Raw genomic sequence first — 23,224 nt, forward strand, 5'->3', positions numbered from 1 at the left:
GCAAACTTGTTAAATTTGCAGACGACACAAAAGTAGGAGGAGTGGCAAACACTGTTGCAGCAGCAAAGGTCATTCAAAATGATCTAGACAAGATTCAGAACTGGGCAGACACATGGCAAATGACATTTAATAGAGAAAAGTGTAAGGTACTGCACGCAGAAAATAAAAATGTGCATTATAAATATCATATGGGACATACTGAAATTGGAGAAGGAATCTATGAAAAAGACCTAGGAGTTTCTGTTGACTCAGAAATGTCTTCATCTAGACAATGTGGGGAAGCTATAAAAAAGGCTAACAAGATGCTCGGATACATTGTGAAAAGTGTTGAATTTAAATCAAGGGAAGTAATGTTAAAACTGTACAATGCACTAATAAGACCTCATCTTGAATATTGTGTGCAGTTCTGGTCACCTCGCTATAAAAAAGATATTGCTGCTCTAGAAAGAGTGCAAAGAAGAGCAACCAGAATTATTCCGGGCTTAAAAGGCATGTCATATGCAGACAGGCTAAAAGAATTGAATCTGTTCAGTCTTGAACAAAGAAAACTACGTGGCGACCTAATTCAAACATTCAAAATTCTAAAAGGTATTGACAGTGTCGACCCAAGGGACTTTTTCAGCCTGAAAAAAGAAACAAGGACCAGGGGTCACAAATGGAGTTTAGACAAAGGGGCATTCAGAACAGAAAATAGGAGGCACTTTTTTTACACAGAGAATTGTGAGGGTCTGGAATCAACTCCCCAGTAATGTTGTTGAAGCTGACACCCTGGGATCCTTCAAGAAGCTGCTTGATGAGATTTTGGGATCAATAAGCTACTAACAACCAAACGAGCAAGATGGGCCGAATGGCCTCCTCTCGTTTGTAAACTTTCTTATGTTCTTATGTTCTTACCAAGTGCAGCTGGTTACAGTGTCCGTTCAAAATGAGTAAGAATCAAAATTAGTCCTCGTTCAATTGGCTTTAAAAGAGGGTGTTTTTGCATTCAAAACAATTGACTGTTTCATTTCTGTGTGAAACTGAAAGTTGTTTGTTTTTGTTCACAGAGTTATTCTGTATAACTTGTAAATACTGTAACTGTAAACGTGTGAGTTAATGCCATGGCTCATGTGCACCCATGGTTAACTCGACACCTTGGATAAATAAACATTAAATGGCATCCCTGTGAGTTAACTGAGTTTGACTATGTATTTATACATATATAAAATATAGGTTTTTGCTCAAAAAACGAAGTTTAACTAAGTTGAACTAAGACTGAACAGATTTCACATTTTGTGAAAGTGCTGGGAAAATAAGATGTGATTTTACCTGTCCTTCTTTGCCTCCTGGAACAAACTCTTCTGCAGCTAGATCAGCAACAGAGTCCATGGCTGGCTGCAGGTCTCCAACAGCAGCGCCCAGGATATCTGCAACAACCACACTTGTAGCTTTGTCCATCACCACCTCACGTGCGCTCTCTTGCAGGTGCTGGAGGACTGGAGGGGATATTGCTTCTAGCAACTCGTGCTGCCGTGTATGCACATCCTTCTTACTAAAATCAGAATAGAACACAATTGTAAAAAGCAAAGCTATACTGAAGGAGGCTTTGGAATGCTGTGGGAACCTAGTCAAGGAAATGTCTGACTGGATGCTAACTGGTGTCAATGTAACAATATTAAAGACAAACACTTTACTTCTGGAGAAGTAATTAACTATAATGTTTATCTAAGGTAAACCACATTTTTTTTGGTCACGACATTAAAAAATCCAGCCATGAATTTAAATAAACCACTTAAAATGAGTAACGGCAATATGCTGTCTTTATTAACTGTATGGACATCAAACCACAACCTTGTCACAATACTGTTTACATGTCGAGCAATGTGAAGGAATCTTCATAAAAGTACTATATATTAATGTTCAATTCAAATTTGCAGTTTTGTCATTACTGATACAGGAAAATGGAAAACCCTGTTATAGTGAACACCCTGATAAACATTTCTCCCAGTCCCATGGGGGTTATAGTGAAGTTAGCCTGTACTAACAAGCAATTACTTAACGTGCCATTGTTACACGAAACTGAGCTAGTTTGAAAAGTTTAATTTGAAACATAGGTATAGCTCAGTGAAAGCGGACCAGTCAAACTAACTTCCCTTGTAGAAAGCACACGGGAAGGCTTCACCTATCTTGATCATCGGACCACATTCTACAACAAGGACTCTCTCTATAGACGGGACGGCCTGCACTTAAATAAAAAGGGAACCAATCTACTCGGAGAAAAGATCCTCGAGCAGGTTCAAAATAATTTTAACTAGAAAGGAAGGGGGGAGAAATCAATAAAAAAAAAAACAGAAGAGACCACATCAAAACAAGGGCAACTACTCAGGTAAGACAACCATTAAATGTATTTATCTAAATGCCACAAGTATCAGAAACTAAATTTTAGAACTTGAAGCTACTGCACTAACAAGTAACTATGATGTGATAGGTGTTACAAAAACCTGATTGTCCGACGAGTGATAGTGACGAATATAATATTTGTGGGTATACAGTACACTGAATAGGTAAGACAGGCAGGACAGAAGAGGCGGAGGGGTAGCGCTATACATAAGAAACAGTCTTGAAACCCAGCTGTTAAACCTGGACAAAGAAAATAAAGCCAAATCAATATGGGTCAGAATAAGTCAAAAATTCAAAAGGGCATAATAGCAGCATGCTACAGACCGCCAGATTCAGATGTCGAGCAAAATAATCTGTTATACAATGACATTAGAAATGCGTGTAGCAAAGGAGAAGCCATACTAATGGGGGATTTCAATTTCCCCCATATAAAATGGGAAAACCTGGTGGGGAGCACGAAACAACAAATGAGTGCTACCTATCACAATTTGTCAAGGCACAGACTAGAGGGGAGGGACAGAATAACTAAAACAGAGGTCAGAGACCCACTGGCAAACTCAGACCACAACATGGTCTCATTTGAAGTGCTTTTTAAAACCCCAAAAGTAATGACTAAAGCTAAGGTTTACAATTTTAAAAAAAGCAAACTATGAAGGTATGAAACAGAGACTTAAGTAGACTGTGTAGGGGAATAATTGCATAGAACCATTCCTGTACATGTTTGTTGCTACTCTGTAGTACAATTATTCACTGAGTTAGATGCTTTAAAGCATTTTGAGTTTATGATCTATTAAGTTTATAGAAATAAAAGTAAATGTATTAAACTGCAGGTTCGTGTGGCTGAAAGCTAAACTGTGGGTGGTGTGACAAAAAGGAACATGGCTCCAGCTTATCGGTTGATCAGGGTGAACCCACATTCCACCTAAACCTTTATCTTAATTACCCCAACTGAGCTGGCTCCAGCTTATCTGTTGATCTGTATTGTGTTACCTCGTAAATACCTGTCCTCCCTGTTGTTGTTGCCGCAACTGAGCTGGCTCTAGCTTATTGGTTGAAAGGTAAACTACCCTGTCTCTCTGTAAAAGTATAATAACTGTATGCTAACTCTGTATAGCAGAACACTGCCCGGGCTTCCTAACACTGATGTGTTGAGCTGTTCTCGTTTGCGCAAACTAATAAAGCTTTATATCTCTGAACACCTGGTGCAGTTGGCTCTTTAAAGTTGCGGACCTGAAAAGTTCCACGACGTTTGGAGTGAAATAGAGAAAACATCCACAGAAAAAGGATGGCTATTCTTCAATAATGTAGTATAGAGGTGCAAAACAATTACATCCCTAAAGTAGACAAATCTAAATGTAAAACTAAGTTTCCAAAATGGTTTAATAGATCAATTAAAAAAATATTTCAGTGAAAAAAGGCACTTTACAGAGTGTTTAAAAGGGACCAAAAACAACGTGTATGGAATTGCAAACGCAAGTCAAAAAGGAAGTAGGAAATGGCCAAGAGAGAAATAGAAATGAACATTGCTAAGGGAGCTAAAACCAATTCCAAAATGTTTTTCCAATATTACAACAGCAAGAGAACATTCAAAAGAGGAGGTTAAATGTTTAAGAGATACAAATGGCAAAATCTTAGAAGTTTTTACAAAGGAAGATACTGACAACATGCCCCACATGTCATCCAGTTCCTATCCAGTTTTAAATAACTTTAGCATAACTGAGGCAGAAGTGTTAAAGGGACTAGGAGCTCTTAAAATAAACAAATCCCCTGGGCCGGATGAGATCCTCCCAGTAGTACGCAAAGAAATGAAAGAAGTAATTTACAAACCACTAACCAAGATCATGCAGCAGTCTCTTGACACAGGGGTGGTACCGACAGACTGGAAAATTGCAAACGTAATACCGATCCACAAAAAGGGAAACAAAACTGAACCAGGTAACTACAGACCAGTAAGCCTGACTTCTATTATATGCAAACTTATGGAAACTATAATAAGATCCAAAATGGAAAATTACCTATATGGTAACAGGGTACTGGGAGACAGTCAACATGGTTTTAGGAAAGGGAGATCGTGCCTAACTAACTTGCTTGATTTTTTTGAGGATGCAACATTGATAATGGATAATTGCAAAGCATATGACATGGTTTATTTAGATTTCCAGAAAGCTTTTGACAAAGTCCCGCACAAAAGATTAATTCTCAAACTGAACGCAGTTGGGATTCAAGGAAACACATGTACATGGATTAGGGAGTGGTTAAATGTAGAAAACAGAAAGTACTGATTAGAGGAAAAACCTCAGAATGGAGTGTGGTAACCAGCGGTGTACCACAGGGATCAGTATTAGGTCCTCTGCTATTCCTAATCTACATTAATGATTTAGATTCTGGTATAGTAAGCAAACTTGTTAAATTTGCAGACGACACAAAAGTAGGAGGAGTGGCAAACACTGTTGCAGCAGCAAAGGTCATTCAAAATGATCTAGACAAGATTCAGAACTGGGCAGACACATGGCAAATGACATTTAATAGAGAAAAGTGTAAGGTACTGCACGCAGGAAATAAAAATGTACATTATAAATATCATATGGGAGATACTGAAATTGGAGAAGGAATCTATGAAAAAGACCTAGGAGTTTTTGTTGACTCAGAAATGTCTTCATCTAGGCAATGTGGGGAAGCTATAAAAAAGGCTAACAAGATGCTCGGATACATTGTGAAAAGTGTTGAATTTAAATCAAGGGAAGTGATGTTAAAACTGTACAATGCACTAGTAAGACCTCATCTTGAATATTGTGTCCAGTTCTGGTCACCTCGCTATAAAAAAGATATTGCTGCTCTAGAAAGAGTGCAAAGAAGAGCGACCAGAATTATTCCGGGCTTAAAAGGCATGTCATATGCAGACAGGCTAAAAGAATTGAATCTGTTCAGTCTTGAACAAAGAAGACTACGTGGCGACCTAATTCAAGCATTCAAAATTCTAAAAGGTATTGACAGTGTCGACCCAAGGGACTTTTTCAGCCTGAAAAAAGAAACAAGGACCAGGGGTCACAAATGGAGTTTAGAAAAAGGGGCATTCAGAACAGAAAATAGGAGACACTTTTTTACACAGAGAATTGTGAGGGTCTGGAATCAACTCCCCAGTAATGTTGTTGAAGCTGACACCCTGGGATCCTTCAAGAAGCTGCTTGATGAGATTTTGGGATCAATAAGCTACTAACAACCAAACGAGCAAGATGGGCCGAATGGCCTCCTCTCGTTTGTAAACTTTCTTATGTTCTTATGTTCTTATGACATCTGTTTCATAAGAACATAAAGTTTACAAACGAGAGGAGGCCATTCAGCCCATCTTGCTCGTTTAGTTGTTAGTAGCTTATTGATCCCAGAATCTCAAGCAGCTTCTTGAAGGATCCCAGGCCAGCTTCAACATTACAGAGGAGTTGGTTCCAGATTCCCACGATCTTCTGTGTAAAAAAGTGCCTCATATTTTCTGTTCTGAATGCCTCTATCTAATTTCCATTTGTGACCCCTGGTCCTTGTTACTTTTTTCACATTGAAAAAGTCCCTTGGGTCAACATTGTCAATACCTTTTAGGATTTTGAATGCTTGAATCAGATCGCTGTGTAGTCTTTGTTCAAGACTGAATAGATTTAATTCTTATAGCCTGTCTGCATATGACTTGCCTTTTAAACCCGGAAAAATTCTGGTTGCTCTTCTTTGCACTCTTTCTAGAGCAGCAATATCCTTTTTGTAGTGAGATGACCAGAACTGAACACAGTATTCTAGATGAGGTCTTACTAATGCATTGTAAAGTTTTAACACTACTTCCCTTGATTTAAATTCAAACTTTTCTATATATCCGAGCATCTTGTTGGCCTTTGTTATAGCTTCCCCACATTGTCTAGATGAAAACAGTTCTGAGTCAACACAAACTCCTAGGTCGTTTTCATAGATTCCTTCTTCAATTTCAGTATCTCCCATATGGTATTTATAATGCACATTTTTATTGCCTGCATGCAGTACCTTACAGTTTTCTCTATTAAATGCCATTTGCCAAGTGCCTGCTAAGTTCTGAATGCTGTCTGTCCAGATCATTTTGGATGTTTCCACTCCTCCTATTTTTGTTTCGTCTACAAATTAAAAAATTTAAACAACGCGTGTGAAAAAAAATTAGACCCGACGCGCCTGACAAGCGCTGAATAAATGGACTGCAAAGGGTTAAATGTCATTTGCCATGTGTCTGCCCAGTTCTGAATCTTGTCTAGATCATTTTGAATGACCTTTGCTGCTGCAACAGTGTTTGCCACTCCTATTGTTGTGTCTGCAAATTTAACAAGTTTGCTTACTATACCAGAATCCAAGTCATTAATGTAGATTAGGAATAGCAGAAGACCTAATACTGTCCCTGTGGTACTCCACTGGTTACATTGCTCCATTTTGAGGTTTCTCCTCTAATCAGTACTTTCTGTTTTCTACATGTTAACCACTCCCTAATCCATGTGCATGTATTTCACATTAGAAAGCTGCTTTAGTTAATGGCGGCTTTGAAGGCGATGCTTGGTATTTCATCAAAAGGAAGCTGTAATATATTTTACATTTATAAACACACCTGTAATGAAAGAAAACAGAAAGGGGAAAATGCAGACTACATACATATCTTAGAACATGTGAATCCCAGAATTTGGTCATAGGTGTAACCTTTTGTAAAAGACAGACCGCTTTTACTGACATCTATATACAGAAAAAGTGTAATTTTAGTTTAATTGATGGCATACTTATCATTAGGAAACCCGGTGAAGAAAATTTTTAGCGTTCTCTTTTGTAGGGTACAGTATTCTGACATCTTATTTGGCAACATGCCTATTTCTATGCCAAACTGGTGTCCCCAGACACACAAAAATGTAACTGACAAGTAGATTTTTCTAGGATTTTGTCCCTTGGACAAGTAGTTATTTAAAAAAATTCCACACCACTGTGCCAGTATGTCAGGTAAATTTGATCGGAGGTCAAGGTTAGGGTCAGCCTCACATTTCACGAGAGAAGTGTATTTGTAAAGTGCAGCAATGCTTCACTAAAAAATAAAGTCTCTTTAGGGAAGCTTAATTATAGGAACCACAAGGAATGGTTACTCCACAACACACATTGCAGTAACTTAGTCCTATTGCTTACCTGTAAGCATTTCCATCTCCCTGTTGTAAGACTTTGATTATTTCTGGTAGGAAATGTGCAGGATCTCTGGGACTCAGCAAATATAGCAAAACCTTCTTCCCGTATTTATTGTTTAAGATAACAGGTAGGGAACTGATGATCTCCTAGAAAAGTATGATAAAAATAAACTATGAAATAAAAAATGAATTATTTTCACACTGCCTGAGTCGACAGAAGCTGAACTGTGAAAATATATATATACTATTTAATAGGTTTAGACCACAAATCTTATCTTTTGTACATCATGTAATCCAACAGTGTTACTGTAATTTAGTCCTTTAATCTTTCAACTTTAATTCATAATTCCTTCTATTTCTCTCCATCTTTCTTTAGGAATAACCACAGCTCAGCCACAATACACAAGTATCTACTTTTGTACTGCTGTTACAGCATTTTAAACGTTATAGTATATAATTGCAAAACAACTGTGTACTTACTGAAATTACCAACTGTTTTACAAGCTTTGTGTCATCAATGCAATCAAATGCTGCCAGGAGGACCAAGTGAGAAAACTCCCCCTGTAGTGATAATGAAAAAAGGCAACAAGGTAATCAAAACCTAGAAGATGAGAAAGATAGGAAATTGAGTAGGATAAATAAAAAAATAAAAAAGTATGCCAGCCATATAGATATGTCAGTAATAGTATGAGATAACAGCAGTTTAAACAGCAGTAGCAGCAGTTTTACATGAATATATCCCTTCTCAGGAATGCTTAAAAAAGAAAATAAAATTCATCACTTGGTGCAAAACTAAAATAGCCGCCATTCATTCCATGAAGGACAAATTTCAACACAGGTTATTGCATAATTTTGGGTAAATTATTTTTGTATTAGTTTGTATCAACTAAAAGACATCCAATGGCACCCTCCAATGGACATTAATGAAATGCTTAATCTATAACTTCAGCACTGTACTAAATAAAAGATGGTTTAATTGATTTACAAACATTTACAAAATGTTTTTCAACTTTCTATGAAGACATTTCTTTGAAACACTTGTCTAAGAATTAAACTAGTTTCTTGTAATACTTGTAATGAATGAAATTCTACCTAGCAACAAATTAAATGAACAAACTATAAATCGCATAGTTGTAGTTTAAAGAATAAATAAACAACTTACAATGGCAATCTTTTCGATGTAGGTCTTCATTGTTTTTACAATAATTTTTCTGTCCTGATGGGTATTATATGAAAAAAAGGTAAATGTATACTTCACATTATTGTTTACATGTAAACAAATTGAATTTAAATTGATAGAATTATTTAAAATGGTGGTGTTTATTTGTTTTTATTCAATCAACACTAACTGACAATACAGTAAAACCTGTCAAATCTGGCGTCACTCGAGTTCGAAAAATTGTGCCAGATTAGAGTGTGCGCTGGATTACAAAGTTACTGTCAAAAAATCGAATACTGTACATACAGTAGGGATGGGCATTTTAAACATTTAAAATGTATAAATTCCAAACAAGTGGTTAAATGTTGAATATGCAAGACTTATAAATTGGTCACATGATAAAATTTCACCAAACGCATATTTTTTAATGTATTAATTTTAGTAATTTATTATCATATACAGTCAGTCTATCGCGTATCTGATTGCTGTGGAGCCACAGGGGCAGATATTATACCAAGGAAGGGGTTTGGCAATTGCCTCCAAGTAGCTTTTCTAATTAGTGTCAATCTTTCTGTTGCACCGAGGCAGGTTAATCTCAGTTCATCTGGCGCTTCATTGGTGCACTCTTTTTCATGATGTAGTGGGTGTGGTATGGTATGAACTCCACAGTGTGATAAAGTTAATGACAAGCGCTTTTCTCTGAAGTTTGTTATATATTTTTAATAAAATGGCATCTCTAAAACAAAGGAATGAAGCAAAGCCACATTTGGAAGTATTTTGATGAACTGGACGAGAAAACCATGCTATGTAAATAATGATGCCAAACAAAATTGCAATACCACAGAAACACTAGTTCAATGCTTCACCATTTGAAATGAAAACATTCAGAAATTACTGTGGATGGAGCTACTGAAAGGAGTAAAAAGCAAAATATCCATATAGAAAGCTCCAGATGACATTTATTTAGCCCCTACATCCCTGTGAATGCATACAACACCGCTTTAAAAATGACTTTTTTCCCCCAATATTAATCCACTGAACGCAGATGTGTAAATAAAGTATGTATAGACTAATTACTTTTACGTAAATCGTTTGTTTAAAAAAAAAAAAGTCCTTGATATCTACGTAATTTGTCTATAGAAGGGGATATTTATATTTTAAAAAGTTATATAACATACATACATAATAACCATTTACAACGTACCTGGGATATAATGTACACACTGATATAAAAGAACCAGTATCATGGAACGAATAAAATCGTATTAAATCCTGTTTAAATTCTCCTTTTTGTGTGTACTCTGATAGTGCATACTTCCTGTTATTACCCACGCACCACGATGGCACGCAGTGGGCTTTGCTGCGCATATTGCGTAATCGTAGGCCTACTTCCTGCTGTTTGAACTTGACCTTGCTCTCTGTAATTTATACAGTATAATCATGGCAAGCGCTAAACCATCGTTAATTTCACTTAAGGACAAACTGTACATTATTGGATTGGAATCTTAAAAGGATGAAAGCAGTCAATTATGTTGTCAAAGTTTAAAAAGCAGCAGTCGCTGAGGCAGTCGTCTAAGGCCTTAAATCTGAGCAAAAAATCTGACAACCTAGTTCAAAACAGATTTACCTGAACCCTAGCCCAACAGTGTTAGAGCTTCCAGATTGCCATAATGAAACAGAGTTAGTTTAAACCAGCTGTTGCTGAAGAAAAACACTTCGCTGGATGACTGTATCCCAGAAAGCACTCTAATGTATACACATTCTTCTTTCTTTTTTCCCCCTCGTAAATGTTGTTGTTTATTTTCATTCAACATGGGAGCTACGAGAAAGTCCCAAAGTAATCAAGGGGAATAATTTGTATGGGGGAAAATAAGCCAATGCCACAGTAAATAAAATTTTGATGGGCATTTGCACAATTGTTTCTTCTGTAATAAATCTGTATACTACATACATTGTAAATGTACATTAATCAATACTGTACCAGGTTTTGATTTTTGTGCTGATTTGGCAGGTATGTGCATGTATCTGGTTATTACATACCTTGGTTATAACAGTGTTTTTAAATTTTATATATATATATATATATATATATATATATATATATATACACACACACACATATATATATATATATATATATATATATATATATATACACACACACATATATATATACATATGTGTGTATATATATATATATATATATATATATATATATATATATATATATATACATATATATGTGTGTATATATATATATATATATATATATATATATATATATGTGTGTGTGTGTGTGTGTGTGTGTGTGTGTGTGTATATATATATATATATATATATATATAGAGAGAGAGAGCACACACACACACACAGTGGTTTGCAGAAGTATTCACCCCCCTGCAAAGTTATCACAGTTTGTTGGCACCTGAGCATACTCCATGACGCTTTTAAATTAGACATTACATGTAGCATCTACACAAACTACTCCACAAAAAAATTCATATATAATATAAATAGGATTTACTGAGAAAAATGGATTAATCTCAGTTGCATAAGTATTGAACTCCTTTGTTACTGCAGCCCTAAATCAGCTCAGGTGCAAATTATTTCTTTCAAAGGTCACAAAATTAGTGAAACGGTTTCAGCCTGTGTGTACTGAAAGTGGTTTAACTTTGGATAGATAATTTCCCTCAGACTTTCAAGCTGCAACTCACATAGTGATCCAACGAACCAACCATGAAGACTAAGAAGCTTTCGAAACAAGTCAGGGATAAAGTGATAAAGTGGTAGAGAGGCACAGAGCAGGAGAGGAGTACAAGAAAATTTCAAAAGGCACCATTATCCTTCTCAGCACAGTGAAGTCCATCATTAAGTTGAAGACGCATCATACCAACCAGACACTACCCAGATCAGGTTGCCCTCCCAAACTGAGCAGCCGGGCAAGCTGGTTTAGGATGTCACTCTGAAGCCAACAATGACCTTGAGAGATCTGCAAAGTTCTGTGTCTGAGATGGGAGTCAGTGTTCACACATCAACAATAAGCCGGTCCCTACACAAAGCAGGCCTGTAGGGACAGGTGGCAAGAAAGAAGCCACTACTCAAAAAGCCTAATCTTAAGCACGTATGGTATTTGCAAAAAAGCATATTGATGATACTGCACACAGTGGAAAAAGGTTTTGTGGTCAGACGAGACAAAAATTGAACTTTTTGGTTAAATTCCAAGCGTTACGTTTGGTGCATGCCCAACACTGCACATCACCCAGTCAACACCATCCCCACTGTCAAGCATGGTGGTGGCAGCATCAAGTTATGGGGATGCTTCTCTTCAGCAGGGACTGGGAAGCTTGTCAGGATAGAGGGGAAAATGGATGGTGCAAAGTATAGGCGAATCCTTGACGAAAACCTGTTTGAGTCAGCCAAGACAAACTGGGGAGGAAATTCACATTTCAGCAGGACAATGACCCGAAGCACAAAGCCAAAGCCACACCGGTTCTTGAACAAGAAGAGAATTAATGTTATTGAGTGGCCCAGTCAAAGTCCTGACTTGAATCCAATAGAAAATGTATGGTGAGGAAGACTGCAGTCCATCGACGATCCCCAACAAACTTATCAGAACTGGAGCAATTTTCCCGTGAAGAATGGGCAAAAATGTGACCATCTGACTGTACAAAACTAGTAGAGACCTATCCACTGACTCAAGGGGCTGAATACTTATGCAACCAATAAATTTCATTGTGTACACTTTCTTTGCAAGTTTTGCTGACATTTAACCCCCTTCTCATAGAACGATGTTCAGTTTAACCACTCCAGCTTTGAATATTTTATTTAAAAAAAATAAAAATTTAATTTGTTTACAAACTGCACAATTTTTTTGTAATTCAACAAAAAATTACAGTTGTTTTACACTGTGAATACTATCCGCCAACCACTGAAAACGGTATGTTGACATACATACAACACACATATATATATATATATATATATATATATATATATATATATATATATGTGTATATATGTGTGTATGTATGTATGTATATATGTATATATATATATATATATATATATATATATATATATATATATATATATATATGTGTGTGTGTGTGTGTGTGTGTCTGCTGAATTCCAACACAGGCACACCTCATTCTACTGAATGAGGTACTGATTAGGGGATCACCTGAACCAAATCTTATTTAACGAGGAAAAGTATAAAAACCACTCCTGTGGTCATCACTATCCTCTTGCAATAGGACCAGCTGGATGGCAAAACAGTGCTAGTAGTACCTCAAAAGTAATTGGAATCAAAAAATAACTATTGACCATGCCCAAAGAGTTGAAAAGGAAAGTTTTGAGTGAGGAAAAGAAGGGTTCAATTCTGGCTTTACTGGCAGAGGGATACAGTGAGCGTCGGGTTGCTTCAATCCTTAAAATTTCAAAGACGGCGGTTCATAAGAACAAGGTCAAGCAGCACACATTGGGGACAACAAAGCTACAGACCGGCAGAGGGCGAAAATGACTCTCCACTGACCGGGATGACCGCCAACTCATTCGAAAGCCCAATCTCCAGACCTGAAACCCATTGAAAACCTCTGGAATGTGATCAAGAGGAAGATGGATGGTCACAAGCCATCAAACAAAGCCGAGCTGCTTGAATTTTTGCGCCAGGAGTGGCATAAAGTCACCCAACATCAATGTGAAAGACTGGTGGAGAGCATGACAAGATGCATGAAAGCTGTGATTGAAAATCATGGTTATTCCACCAAATATTGATTTCTGAACTCTTCCCAAGTTAAAACATTAGTATTGTGTTTTTTAAAAATGAATATGAACTTATTTTCTTTGCATTATTCGAGGTCTGACAACACTGCATCTTTTTTGTTATTTTGACCAGTTGTCATTTTCTGCAAATAAATGCTCTAAATGACAATATTTTTATTTCGAATTTGGGAGAAATGTTGTCAGTAGTTTATAGAATAAAACAAAAATGTTCATTTTACCCAAACACATACCTATAAATAGTAAAACCAGAGAAACTGATAATTTTGCAGTGGTCTCTTAATTTTTTCCAGAGCTGTATGTATATGTGTGTGTGTGTGTGTGTGTGTGTGTGTGTGTATATATATATATATATATATATATATATATATATATATATATATATATATATATATATATATATATATATATATATAAAATACTGTACAGCTTGGAGCACTTAATGGAAAATAAACTTGCCTTACCTTAAACATATAATACGACAAACAATTTGAATAATGTGTTTTCTTTCTTTGACTACATCTGGTTCAGCTTTTTTATGTTCTACATTTTTCTTTCATTTCTGTTTATTATGGTAAATTACCGTGCTTATTTATGCACTGTACGATTTGACTCTGGAAAGATAACGTAGGTTTACTGGAGTTAACAAAAAAAAAAAAGGTAACCTTTTCACTTCCTTTTTAGCTTAATTATTGAGCTTATTGTTTAATTTAAATAGTTTTCTTCATGTTAAGTTTTCAGGGCATTTTGTTAATGCACGTCTATTTTAGTGTTTTGCTGTTCTACATTTTTTTAATGCAACAGTTCATTTTAACCACTTTTTTTTACACAACAGTACTCACACACGTTTGGTCGCCATCACAACTGTTGCACGAAACCAGAATGTAATAATCTAGCACCGCTCAACTTAAGCAGCTGACATCCCATCACGCCTTTCTTTTTAAAGGCGTACAGACTATACATGAACTCCCAATATCTCTCACAAGCAACTGAGTACACATCGTTACGATAGCACAACAAAAGGAATACTTTTTTTTGTTTTTTGGTGCATATGTATAGCTATTATGTACTATATATCACCTTACAGTACAATAATACGACAAAAAATGGGCAAAGATAATACACGAAAATAATCGTAATATTTATTTAATACAGTAGCCGACGCAAACACAGTGTTAGGCGGTGGATTGCGACGATCGCCGGCTTATTTTGACCCCCTGCATTGTCACTTTTTGATTTGAAAATTATTTATTATTTTTTTAGCAGTCATTTAACGTTTTAGCCTCTTGAAGTGCTCAACACAGAAAACCCTGATTGGTTAAATGTTGTGTCAAGACGTAACACAGCTGTCATGTGGTCCCATGATTTTTTTTCACATAGCAACGGTCTGCTAGAAGCACAATCAATCCTTATTGTTAAAGGCACAGTAGCATCTTCAAGACAGGCGGATCAGGTTTTTTCCACGTTTGTAGCACCGATCCCTGAACAATAGCATTAATATGACAATGTACTAGAATCTATGCATTTGATTATGTAACAAATTGTGTTTTTTTTATTTTTTTTTATAATGTTTAAAAAAAAAAAGTTTAATTTATCATTTATTTTTATTTTATTCACTTCGTGCCAACAGGGCCAGCACAGGTACATCTCAATAGTGCAGTAGAAATACAAAGAGTCATTTACGAAGATAAAAATATAAATGCTTTTAAAAAAGACCCCCATTTGGCGCTTTTTTCATATATTCCATTGATTTTTTTATATTATAAGATTATTAAATGTGCACGGATTAATTTACCAACTAAAATCAACTAATTCCCATAAATTAACCAATCAAAACATTTGAACCGAGTGACAGCCCTAATTTCACTATAAACTCTTTAATAAAAGCTTTACGATGTTAAAATGTTATTTGCTTATTTAGGGTTTCTTTGATTAGAAAATACTAACCAGGGTGTAAGTATACATCATAATGTAATATAAAAGAGTTTGTTTATTTATGTAGATATGCGCTAAATGCTGACAGTTGCACAGCATTTTAAATGTTCCTAAAAAAATTCCAAAAGCACATCCCTAATAAATAGTACAATAAACACAACAATGCCTCAACAAAATCTTAACCTGCTATTAGCACGAGCCTTTTTAAACCATTCCCATAGAATGACATGCACCTGTTCATACTAACTGTTATGCATTTACTGTTTATTCCGAATTTTACCAGAATTTTTTTTTTTTTTTTTTTTAACTGAACCTCAGTTTTTACTGATTTATATCTGATCTTTTGTCTATTCAGTATTTTCCAGGTACTATTTTTTAAGACATACACAATATTTTGATTAAAATGCTATTTTACTTTGACTCCGACATTGTAATAAACAGCTCTACAATATACCACAGGATACAGCCATACGGTTTACACAGAGGATGAAATAACGTTCAAACGTCACATGTGATTGATTCTCTGTTGCTTCACTAACACATTATCACCTGATTCTGTTGGCCAATGGCCAAGCAAATTCAGATTACTGTGGCAAGTGCTGGGTGTAGTAACTAGCTTGATCAAAAACTAAACTGAAATACTTGACACGAAAATATTATATTTTGAGTGGATGAGGAATGGGGAAAAAACATGAATCAGTTTATGACTATTCAAAAGAAGACAATGTTTCGAAGTATACAAAAAGCCACACAGAATTGGGCCAACTGTCATCGTGAACCCTCTAATTTTAGAAATTCATGCATGTGCAGTAAAGGAGATATCTACTTTTTTCACAGTCTACAATTTCCTGTGACATAAGAACATAAGAAAGTTTACAAACGAGAGGAGGCCATTCGGCCCATCTTGCTCGTTTGGTTGTTAGTAGCTTACTGATCCCAGAATCTCATCAAGCAGCTTTTAAAGGATCCTAGAGTCAGTTTCAAGAACCTTACTTGGGAGTTGGTTCCGGATTCCCACAATTCTCTGTGTAAAAGTGCCTCCTATTTTCTGTAGTTTCTGAGTCCCCAGGTAGAATGTCAATACCTTTTAGAATTCTGAATGCTTGAATTAGGTTGTTGCGTAGTCTTCTTTGTTCAAGACTGAATAGATTCAATTCTTTTAGCCTGTCTGCATATGACATGCCTTTTAAGCCCGGAATAATTCTGGTCACTCTTCTTTGCACTCCTTCTAGAGCAGCAATATCTTTTTTATAGCGAGGTGACCAGAACTGGACACAATATTCAAGATGAGGTCTTACTAATGCATTGTACAGTTTTAACATTACTTCCCTTGATTTAAATTCAACACTTTTCACAATGTATCCGAGCATCTTGTTGGCCTTTTTTATTTAACTTCTCCGCATTGTCTAGATGAAGGCATTTCCGAGTCAACACAAACTCCTAGGTTTTTTTCATAGATTCCTTCTCCAATTTCAGTATCTCCCATATGATATTTATAATGCACATTTTTATTTCCTGCGTGCAGTACCTTACACTTTTCTCTATTAAATGTCATTTGCCATGTGTCTGCCCAGTTCTGAATCTTGTCTAGATTATTTTGAATGACCTTTGCTGCTGCAGGTGTGCTACTCCTCCTATTTTTGTGTCGTCTGCAAATTTAACAAGTTTGCTTACTATACCAGAATCTAAATCATTAATGTAGATTAGGAATAGCAGAGGACCTAATACTGATCCCTGTGGTACTCCACTGGTTACCACACTCCATTCTGAGGTTTTTCCTCTAATCAGTACTTTCTGTTTTCTACATGTTAACCACTCCCTAATCCATGTACATGCGTTTCCTTGAATCCCTACTGTGTTCAGTTTGAGAATTAATCTTTTATGCGGGACTTTGTTAAAAGCTTTCTGGAAATCTAAATAAACCACGTCATATGCTTTGCAATTATCCATTATCGATGTTGCATCCTCAAAAAAATCAAGCAGGTTTGTTAGACACGATCTCCCTTACCTAAAACCATGTTGACTGTCTCCCAGGACCCTGTTACCATATAGGTAATTTTCCATTTTGGATCTTATTATAGTTTCCATAAGTTTGCATATAATAGAAGTCAGGCTTACTGGTCTGTAGTTACCTGGTTCAGTTTTGTTTCCCTTTCTGACACCGGATTACACAATCTATTTCCATAGATTTTCGGAAAAACTGACTTAAAAATCATGCCAGGTTCCAAAATAGATATATTCCAGATTGTAGATGGTATCAAACCTTTAATTTTAATAGGGATTTGGTTGGAACCCAAAAATCAATTATACAGAATGACGGTTAATAGAGGGGGTGGATTAGATAGGTTTTACTGTAGTTCAGTAGGCAGTTGGCTGGTAGAAAGAACATTCAATTTAAAACAAATATATATTTTCACCCTCGTAAAATCGTAACAGGTGAAGTTAAGGGTTGACTACATAGACACTATATGAAATATTGATATGTCTAGTAATGTTTTGTTTTTTCACAATATTGTTTAGTTTGTATCTCAGAGTATCAGTGCACCACTGCCACAGAAAATGCTCATTTAGAAATAAGATATGGACACCTTACTGACGGTTGTTAAAACAAAAAGTTGACCCAGTTTTTTTTTTGTTTTTTTTCAGTGGATAACACAAACACTTAATCAGCAGAAAAAAAAGCAAAACCTACTTTGGGGGTTCCATGCCAAAGACAGTGCATGGCTACTCTGGCTCCATTGTGTGTGTGCAACATGTATACAACAGCTTCCCTAATGGCTTCAATCATTTCCTGTAAAATATCAACATTAGATTATTTCTATACAAGTTTTATTACAGTACCATGTGTCCTACTTAGAAAACTACACAGCTTTTCACCAGAGGGTACCTCACTCTTATGAATGACCTTTTTTTTCTGTTCTAGATAACGTTACAGAAGTCTGACATTTACAGATCCATCCATAATTTTAAAACAGTGTACAGTAGTACTTTAGTAACTAGAAATGTTTTTTGTGAACAAAAATAAAGCATGCAAGGGTAGCTGATCAACTGGTTTGTAAACCCATTAAACGGACATGCAATAATGCATTTATTTGATCATTGCTGTAGCAGTGTAAAAAAACATTATCTTGTCAGACAAACAAAAAAACATTTCCTACTACTTATTATATACTTCAAACTAAAAGCAGCTTTAAAAAAAAAACGACTTACCGATTTTAATTTGGCGTTTAATTTGGCATTAGCCGTCCTCGTACTTACTTCTCTTAGCACCTTGTCGTGGGAACAAATGGTTACTCACCGAAGTGTTGACTGAAGGAATTAAAGTTATTTATTTTACAATGTTATAAAAATATATAATATATATATATATTATATTATAGATATATTATATATATAATATATATAGATTATATTATCAAACCAATACACAAATGCAAACTCCCTAAAGTGGACAAACATTATTCAGTGGCTCTCAAAAGTATTCATCCCTCTTGGACTTTTCCACATTTTATTGTGTTACAACATGGAATCAAAATGGATTTAAAGAGTCCTTGCCACTGATCAACACAAAAAAGTCCATGTCAAAGTGAAAAAAAATTGTTTAAACTAGTTACAAATACAAAACAGAAAATAATTGATTGCATAAGTATTCACCCCCTTGAGTCAATACTTGGTAGAGGCACCTTTGGCAGCAATTACAGCCATGAGTCTATTTGGATAAGTCTCTACCAGCTTTGCACATCTGGACACTGCAATTTTTGCCCATTCTTCTTTGCAAAATTGCTCAAGCTCCGTCAAGTTGGATGGGGACCTTTGGTGAACAGCAATTTTCAACTCTTTCCACATATTCTCATTAGGATTGAGGTCCGGGCTTTGACTGGGCCACTCCAGGACATTGACCTTTTTGTTTTTAAGCCACTCCAGTGTGGCTTTGGCAGTATGTTTGGGGTCACTGTCCTGCTGGAAGATTAATCTTCTCCCAAGTCCCAGGTCTCTTGCAGACTTCAGCAGGTTTTCCGCCAGGATTTCTCTGTTCTTTGCTGCATCAATTTTTCCCCTCTATCTTCACGAGCTTTCCAGACCCCAACACAGAGAAGCATCCCCATAGCATGATGTTGCCACCACCATGCTTCACGGTAGGGATGGTGTTCTCAGGATGATGTGCAGTGAGGCTTGTGCCAAACAAAGCGCTTAGCTTTGAGGCCAAAAAGCTCTGTTTTGGTCACATTAGACCACAGAATCTTCTTCCACTTGGTCTCAGAGTCTCCCACATGCCTTCTGTCAAACTCTAGCAGAGATTTGATGGAAGTTTTTTTTTTTTTTTTCAACAATGGCTTTCTTTTTGCCACTCTCCCATAAAGGCCAGTTTTGTGAAGCACCTGGGCTATTGTTGCCATATGCAGTGTCTCCCAGCTCAGCCGTGGAAGACTGCAACTCCTTTAGAGTTGCCATAGGCCTCTTGGTGGCCTCCCTGACTAGTGCCCTTCTCGACCGGATACTCCGTTTTTGAGGACGACCTGTTCTAGACAGATTCACAGCTGCACAATATTCTCTCCATTTCTTAATAATGGACTTTACTGTGCTCCGGAAGGGATATTCAATGCCTTGGAAATGTTCTTATATCCTACCCCTGATTGGTGCTTTTGAAGAACCGTATTCTGGATTTGCTTTGAAAGTTCCTTCGTCTTCATGATATAGTTTTTGTTAGGAAATGTACTAACCAACTGTGTGACCTCCCAGAGACAGGTGTATTTAACCTCAAATCATGTGAAGCACCTTAATTGCACACAGGTGGACTCCATTCAATTATGTGACTTCTAAAGACAATTGGTTGCACCACAGCTTATTTAGGTGTGTCATAGCAAAGGGGGTGAATACTTATGCAATCAATTATTTTCTGTTTTATACTGATAACTAATTTAGGAAAATTTGTAGATTTTATTTTTCACTTTGACATTATGGACTTTTTTGTGTTGATCAGTGGCAAAAACTCCTAATTAAATCCATTCTGATTCCATGTTATAACACAATAAAATATGGAAAAGTCCAAGGGGGGTGAATACTTTTGAGAGCGACTGTATATGGCACAGCAGAAGATTCACACTCACTCCCACAATTGCTTTTCTACACTCATACGTGAACGTCCAATTACACTATTTTTAACACAGGCTCCACTGTGCAATATGAATTACCCCAGGCAGTAAGCAGGCAGTTTGAGAAAAGGTGACAGAGAGAACAGAAGAAAAAAATGAGAAAAAAGGGAGAACAGTTGTCATTGCTTCCAGTTGGATAAATTAGGTGTCTGGCTAACTGGGTAGCAAAGGCCAAAGTACCAAACTGCATTTTAGAGATGGGAGTGCCAGCAGGCGCCACTATTCAACAAATGGTGATGGGTCAAGAGGGACAAGATCTGAGAGAAAGTCTTAAAAATAAGATTCCAGTATCGTTCCAACCTGGGACAAGACCAAAACATATGCATGAGGGAGGCCGGAGTTGGGTCCATCAGTATTAGGTCCTCTGCTATTCCTAATCTACATTAATGATTTAGATTCTGGTATAGTAAGCAAACTTGTTAAATTTGCAGACGACACAAAAGTAGGAGGAGTGACAAACACTGTTGCAGCAGCAAAGGTCATTCAAAATGATCTAGACAAGATTCAGAACTGGGCAGACACACGGCAAATGACATTTAATAGAGAAAAGTGTAAGGTACTGCACGCAGGAAATAAAAATGTACATTATAAATATCATATGGGACATACTGAAATTGGAGAAGGAATCTATGAAAAAGACCTAGGAGTTTTTGTTGACTCAGAAATGTCTTCATCTAGACAATGTGGGGAAGCTATAAAAAAGGCTAACAAGATGCTCGGATACATTGTGAAAAGTGTTGAATTTAAATCAAGGGAAGTAATGTTAAAACTGTACAATGCACTAGTAAGACCTCATCTTGAATATTGTGTGCAGTTCTGGTCACCTCGCTATAAAAAAGATACTGCTGCTCTAGAAAGAGTGCAAAGAAGAGCGACCAGAATTATTCTGGGTTTAAAAGGCATGTCATATGCAGACAGGCCAAAAGAATTGAATCTGTTCAGTTTTGAACAAAGACGACTACGTGGAGACCTAATTCAAGCATTCAAAATTCTAAAAGGTATTGACAATGTCGACCCAAGGGACTTTTTCAACCTGAAAAAAGAAACAAGGACCAGGAGTCACAAATGGAGATTAGACAAAGGGGCATTCAGAACAGAAAATAGGAGGCACTTTTTTACACAGAGAATTGTGAGGGTCTGGAATCAACTCCCCAGTAATGTTGTTGAAGCTGACACCCTGGGATCCTTCAAGAAGCTGCTTGATGAGATTCTGGGATCAATAAGCTACTAACAGCCAAACGAGCAAGATGGGCCAAATGGCCTCCTCTTGTTTGTAAACTTTCTTATGTTCTTAAAGCTGGGTAAACATTAAACAATATAAATTTATACCAGTAAATGCAGTGGAGAATTTTAAACCGGATTAAGCCATGTCTGACACAGACTGAAGTGGAGTATACTTGTGAAAGGATTGATTCCTATTCATCAAATTGAGGTGACTACACCCAGATCCTCCTCCCAAAAGGCTCTCAGAGTAGATAGTGAGGGGCAGTGAAGGGTAGAGATAATAGGATAGATTTTATATATGACACGTGTGTTCTGGATTTAAATGATTAGGATTGAGTCCAGTGAGGTCATAGCAGGTAAAAGTGGACATTGAGTCACTCTGTTACGAGCAAGGTTACAGACTTGAAGATAAGAACATTACAAGGTTACAAATGAGAGGAGGCTAGTCAGCCCATCTTGCTCATTTGGTTATTAGTAGTCTATTGATCCCAGAATCGCATCAAGCATCTTCTTGAAGGATCCCAGGATGTCAGCTTCAACAACATTACTGAGGAGTTGGTTCCAGACGCCCACAATTACTGGGGAGTTGATTCCAGACCCTCACGATTCTCTGTGTAAAAAAGTGCCTCTTATTTTCTGTTCTGAATGCCCCTTTGTCTAATCTCCACTTGTGACCACTGGTCCTTGTTTCTTTTTTCAGGTTGAAAAAGTCCCTTGGGTCGACATTGTCAATACCTTTTAGAATTTTGAATGCTTTAATTAGGTCACTGCGTAGTCCTCTTTGTTCAAGACTGAATAGATTCGATTCTTTTAGCCTGTCTGCACATGACATGCATTTTAAACCCGAAATAATTCTGGTCGCTCTTCTTTGCACTCTTTCTACAGCAGCAATACCCTTTTTGTAGCGAGGTAACCAAAACTGAAAACAATAATCAAGATGAGGTCTTACTAATGCATTATACAGTTTACACATTACTTCCCTTGATTTAAATCAACACTTACCACAATATACCAGAGCATCTTGTTGGCCTTTTTTATAGCACAATATCTAAATGAAGACATTTGAGTCAACATAAACTCATAGGTCTTTTTCATAGATTCCTTTCAATATCTCCCATATGATATTTATAAAGCACATTTTTACTGCATGCGTGCAGTACCTTATGCTTGTCTCTATTAACCCTTTGCAGTCCTATGTCGGACTAGGTCCGACATTACAATTTTCCCTTTCCAGTCCAATGTTAGACCCTGTAAGACATCATTAAAAAGGCAAAGCACAGGTCTCTAGTCGTTTTTTCTATGGAAAAAGCAGAGAAAACCTTTCAATGGCCAAATGAAACCGGAAAAAAAGGTGTCTCATAGCCCCATCCATCCACTACAGAGATAACACGGACATAACAGAGGTAGCTGCTTCTGCATCCAGCTCTCAAAGA

At 36.6% G+C, this 23,224-nt stretch overlaps 1 protein-coding gene across 1 annotated transcript in view; it reads right to left on the reverse strand.

The window, feature by feature from the left end:
* LOC121298884 (pumilio homolog 3-like) overlaps window positions 1-18,633 on the reverse strand; it is a 36,829-nt gene extending 18,196 nt beyond the window's left edge. Inside the window, exons 1-6 of the mRNA XM_041226175.1 lie at window positions 18,625-18,633; window positions 18,107-18,205; window positions 8,704-8,757; window positions 8,022-8,102; window positions 7,546-7,688; window positions 1,309-1,531 (exon numbers count right to left, since the gene is read on the reverse strand). Of these exons, the coding sequence (XP_041082109.1) occupies window positions 1,309-1,531; window positions 7,546-7,688; window positions 8,022-8,102; window positions 8,704-8,757; window positions 18,107-18,202 (597 nt within the window). The 5' untranslated portion in view covers window positions 18,203-18,205; window positions 18,625-18,633. The remainder of the gene's footprint in view (window positions 1-1,308; window positions 1,532-7,545; window positions 7,689-8,021; window positions 8,103-8,703; window positions 8,758-18,106; window positions 18,206-18,624) is intronic.
* Window positions 18,634-23,224: the final 4,591 nt, after the last annotated feature.

The sequence above is a fragment of the Polyodon spathula genome, chromosome 2 (genome assembly GCF_017654505.1).
Source record: "Polyodon spathula isolate WHYD16114869_AA chromosome 2, ASM1765450v1, whole genome shotgun sequence".
Taxonomy (NCBI): Eukaryota; Metazoa; Chordata; class Actinopteri; order Acipenseriformes; family Polyodontidae; genus Polyodon; species Polyodon spathula.